The sequence below is a fragment of the Mandrillus leucophaeus genome, unplaced genomic scaffold (assembly GCF_000951045.1).
Source record: "Mandrillus leucophaeus isolate KB7577 unplaced genomic scaffold, Mleu.le_1.0 Scaffold377, whole genome shotgun sequence".
In the NCBI taxonomy this organism is placed as follows: Eukaryota; Metazoa; Chordata; class Mammalia; order Primates; family Cercopithecidae; genus Mandrillus; species Mandrillus leucophaeus.
Window position 1 is genome coordinate 1,825,659 of NW_012103998.1, and position 4,912 is coordinate 1,830,570.

General features: G+C 43.7%; 1 protein-coding gene across 2 annotated transcripts in view; it reads left to right on the top strand.

Moving 5' to 3' along the window:
• The first annotated feature begins 350 nt into the window (after positions 1-350).
• NDUFA12 (NADH dehydrogenase (ubiquinone) 1 alpha subcomplex, 12) overlaps positions 351-4,912 on the top strand; it is a 51,055-nt gene continuing 46,493 nt past the window's right edge. The window contains exons 1-2 of one of the 2 annotated variants that reach the window (XM_011990337.1): positions 351-532; positions 1,287-1,369. In XM_011990337.1, the coding sequence (XP_011845727.1) occupies positions 447-532; positions 1,287-1,369 (169 nt within the window). In that variant the 5' untranslated portion in view covers positions 351-446. The remainder of the gene's footprint in view (positions 533-1,286; positions 1,370-4,912) is intronic. The other variant, XM_011990339.1, reaches the window with a different exon arrangement.

Below are 4,912 nucleotides of genomic sequence, written 5' to 3' on the forward strand. Positions count from 1 at the left end.
GAGTTCTCACTGTGTTGGCGAGGCTGGTCTCGAACTCCTGGGCTCAAGCGATCCTCCCAACCCGACCTCCCAAAGTGCTGGGATTACACGAGTGAGCCATAGCGCCCACCAAAACCAATTATTTTTAGATAAGGAAACTGAAATTCCCAAAGGAGGAATGCCGGTGTGGGGAAGCCTCGTCTACGTGAGCTTTCCAGCATATGCCGGCCTTCTACATTTAACCTCTGAAAACCCTATACCTTTGCTTCCAGGGGAAACCAATTCTGCCTACTTGGGAAGCCAGAACAAGACAGCGCAGGAAAGACCTAGCTCTGCGCAGGCGCAGAGCCACCGCGTCTGGCGTTCGCGTGGGAACCTTCCGGGCTTGGGCTTCCTGCGGCTGAGTGGCGGCTTCCAGCCGGTGGGTTTTGCTTGGTGCACCCGGGAGGCGGGGCCTGCGGGGCAAGATGGAGTTAGTGCAGGTGCTAAAACGCGGGCTGCAGCAGTTCACCGGCCACGGCGGTGTCCGAGGCTATCTACGGGCTTTTTTCAGGTAGGCGGCCAGATCCATGCTCTTGGCCTCTGGGGCTAGACTTTCGCTGGCTGATTTATTGGAAGAGGGCCCAGGCTCGGGTCACTTTGGAGAATCCACAGCTCTTGTCAAGGACAAGCGCCCCAATCTCTGCCTTGCCACCCCGCAGGCTGGTCTCTGTTCCGTATCTCCCCAAGACCGAAGCTATCTGTAGAGTCAGAGCTGTGACACGGAGGCAAGGGCATCTGGGCTGCACTCTTTTCCCATGCCCTGGAGAGTAATGAGCATTACAGGACATTAACTCAGTGACCTTGGTAAAGTTTTTTTTATCCTTGCACTGCCGTACCCTCTCTGTAAGGCGTTGAAGGTAATAATAATGGTCGTCCTGACATTCACTGATCCCAGGAGCAGTATAGTTTCGCAGAAACCTAAATGGAGACCCAGAGTGGAATGAAAGAGCCTAGAGACCTTTGTATCGTTGTAAGATGAAATACTTTGGCTTTTTGATTTCCTGAAGGTTTTACTAACTCCAGTGCCTCCTGGCTGAGTGATAGTAGATACAAGTAGTCCTGTAATCTGAAGGGACTACATTTATATTTTTAGTGTAATTTGGGCACATCAGTTGTCAATTCATCTTTTCCCATCCCCAGCACTTCGTTTTGCTAGTTGATACAGCAGCCCTTGTGTCTGAAAGTTGTTACTCTCACTTTATTTCCGTTTATGTTTTGAACTAAGAATCATTCTAAAATGTCTGTTTTCTTTTGGGTATTCACAGGACAAATGATGTGAAGGTTGGTACATTAGTGGGGGAAGACAAATATGGAAACAAATACTACGAAGACAACAAGCAATTTTTTGGTGAGTGCAGTATTTTTTAGTATGATTGGGATTGGCATTTGATTTGAGTCTGTTTTCCATATTTTGCAAGGAGTTTTTACAAAACACTTGGAAAAGGATGAAAAACTCAATAGAAAATGAAAAAAGATAATTTACAGAAAAAAGAAAAGTAAATAGCCAATGAAGGTATGGAAAAATGCTCATTCTCACTTGCAACAACAGAAATGCAACTTTAAAAACAGTGTTATATATTTTTCACCTATCAAATTTTGAAGTGTTTTTCTTTTCTTTTTTTTTTTTTTTTTTTTTGAGAGGGAGTTTCGCTCTGTCTGCCAGGCTGGAGTGCAGTGGTGCGATCTCAGCTCACTGCAACCTCCGTCTCTTGGGTTCCAGCGATTCTCCTGCCTCAGCCTCCCTGAGTAGCTGGGACCACAGGCGCGCGCCACCATGGCAGGCTAATTTTTGTATTTTTTAGTAGAGATGGGGTTTCACCATATTGGCCAGGCTGGTCTTGAACTCCTGACCTCGTGATCCACCCACCTTGGCTCCCCCAAAGTGCTGGGATTACAGGTGTGAGCCACTGCGCCCAGCCTTGAGTATTCAATCTGATAAATCCCAGTGTGGGCAAAGCCATAGAAATATATAGGTTAATGCAGTCTTTTTGGAGGGATAATTTGGTAACATTTATAAAAATTTACATTGCACATATCCTTTGTCTCAGCACTTCCACTTTTAACTACTAATTCCGCTGGGAGCGGTGGCTCACGCCTGTAATCCCAGCACTTTGGGAGACCAAGGCAGGCGGATCATGAGGTCAGGAGATCGAGACCATCCTGCCCAACATGGTAAAACCCAGTCGCTAGTAAAAATAAAAAATTAGCTGGATGTGGTGGCATATGCCTGTAATCCCAGCTACTTGGGAGGCTGAAGCAGGAGAATTGCTTGAACCGAGGAGTCGGAGGTTGCAGTGAGCCGAGATCCCACCACTCTACTCCAGTCTGGCGACAGAGTGAGACTCTATCTCAGAAAAAAAAAAATTCTGCAAATATTCTTGCAAACCGAACATGCATCACAGCATTGTTTTATTATAGTTTTAAATTTTATTTATTTATTTATTTTTGGTGTCTCGCTCTTGTCACCCAGGCTAGAGTGCAGTGACTCGATCATGGCTCACAACAGCCTCAACTTTCTGGGCTCAACCTGTCCTCCTATCTCAGCCACCCAGGTAGTTGGGATTACAGGCATGTGTCACCATGCCTGACTAATTGTTTAAAAAAATTTTTTTTTGGAGAGATCGGGTCTTGCTGTGTTTCTTAGGCTAGTCTTGAATTCCTGGGCTAAGGTGATCCTCCCACCTCAGCCTCCCAAAGTGCTGGAATTACAGGTGTGAGTCACTGTGCCCGGCCACAGCATTTTTGTTTGTTTTTGTTCTTGTTTTTTTGAGACAGGGTCTCACTCTGTTGCCTAAGCTGGAGGCAGTGGTGTGATCTTGGCTCCTTGCAGCCATGACCTCCTGGGTTCCAGCCTTCCTCCTGCCTCAGCCTCCTGTGTAGCTGGGACCACAGTCATGCACCACCACACCTGGTTAATTTTTTAATTTTTTTAAGACACGGGGTCTCACTTTGTTCCCCAGGCTAGTCTTGAACTCCTGGGCTTAAGCCATCCTCCTATCTCAGCCTCCCAAAGTGCTGGGATCACGAGCATGAGCCACCATGCTAGTAAATTTTAAAAGCAACATTAGTGTGCGTAAGTCGGATACTGGTGAATTAAACATTTTTTTAGAATACTTTGTTGTTAAGAATGATATAAACCTATAAATTTAGTATAGAGAGATGTCAAAAATGTGTAATATAAAAAAATTCCAGTTGCAGAACAATGTTTGGTATCCTCAAAAGGAGAAAATACATGCTTTTTGTGTGTGTGTTAAATTTTGGAAGGAAGCTCAATAAACTCATAGAATCAGATGGTAGAGATTCAACATTCTGCCCCTCCACTTTATAACTTTGTAACCTGGTTAACTTAATTAACTTCCCTAACCCTCAGTTTTCTCATCTGTAAAGTAGAATAATAATAATAAGTGCCTCATAAAGCTATATTAAAAGAGGAAAAGTGAATGGGAGGAACTTACCGTGATATAGGGTTTCTCAGCCTCAGCAGTGTTAACACTATGGGGCAGATAATTCTTTCTTTTCATTTTTTGGTTTTTTATTTCAATAGTTTTTGGGGTACAGGTGGTTTTTGGTTGCATGGGTAAGTTTTGTTTGTTTGTTTGTTTGTTTGAGATGGAGTCTCACTCTGTCCTCTAGGCTGGAGTGCAGTGGCCTGATCTTGGCTCACTGCAAGCTCCGCCTCCCGAATTCATGCCATTCTCCTGCCTCAGCCTCCGAGTAGCTGGAACTACAGGCGCCCGCCGCCACACCCAGCTAATTTTTTTTGTATTTTTAGTAGAGACGGAGTTTCACCGTGTTAGCCAGGATGGTCTTGATCTCCTGACTTCGTGATTCACCCGCCTCGGCCTCCCAGAGTGCTGGGATTACAGGTGTGAGCCACCGTGCCTGGCCTACATGGATAAGTTTTTTAGTGGTGAGTTCTGAGATTTTGGTATACCTGTCACCCGATCAGTGTTACACTGTATCCAGTATGTAGTCTTTTATCCCCTTGAGTCCCCAAAGTCCTTTATATCATTCTTATACCTTGGCATCCTCATAGCTTAGTTCCCACTTATAAGTGAGAACGTACGATATTTGGTTTTCCATTCCTGAGTTACTTCACTTAGAATAATGCCCTCCAGCTCCATCCAAGTTGCTGCAAAAGCCATTATTGCTTTCTGTTTTATGGCTGAGTAGTACTCCATGGTGTATATATACCACATATTCTTTATCCACTCATTCATTGGTGGGCATTTAGGTTGGTTCCTTATTTTTGCAATTGCAAATTGTACTGCTATACACATGTGTATGCACGTGTCTTTTTCATGTAATGACTTATTTTTCTTTGGGTAGATACCCAGTAGTGGGATTGCTGGATCGAATGGTAGCTCTGCCTTCAGTTCTTTAAGGAATCTCCTTACTGTTTTCCCTAGTGGTTGTACTAGTTTACATTCCCAACAGCAGTGCAAAAGCGTTCCCTTTTCACCACATCCACACTACCATCTATTATTTTTTGAATTTTTAATTATGGCCATTCTTGCAGGAGTAAAGTGCTATCTCATTGTGGTTTTAATTTGCATTTTCCTGATAGTTAGTGATGTTGAGCATTTTTTTCATAGGTTTATTAGCTGTTTGTATGTCTTCTTTTGAGAATTGTCTATTCATGTCCTTTGCCCACTTTCTGATGGGATTGTTTTTTTCTTACTGATTTGTGTGAGTTCCTTGTAGATTCTGGACATTAGTCCTTTGTCTAATGCATAGTTTGCAAATATTTTCTCCCACTTTGTGGGTTGTCTGTTTACTCTACTGATTATTTCTTTTGCTGTACAGAAGCTTTTTAGTTTAATTAGGTACCATTTATTTTTGTTTTTGTTGCATTTGGGTTCTTAGTTATGACTTCCTTGCCTAAACCAGC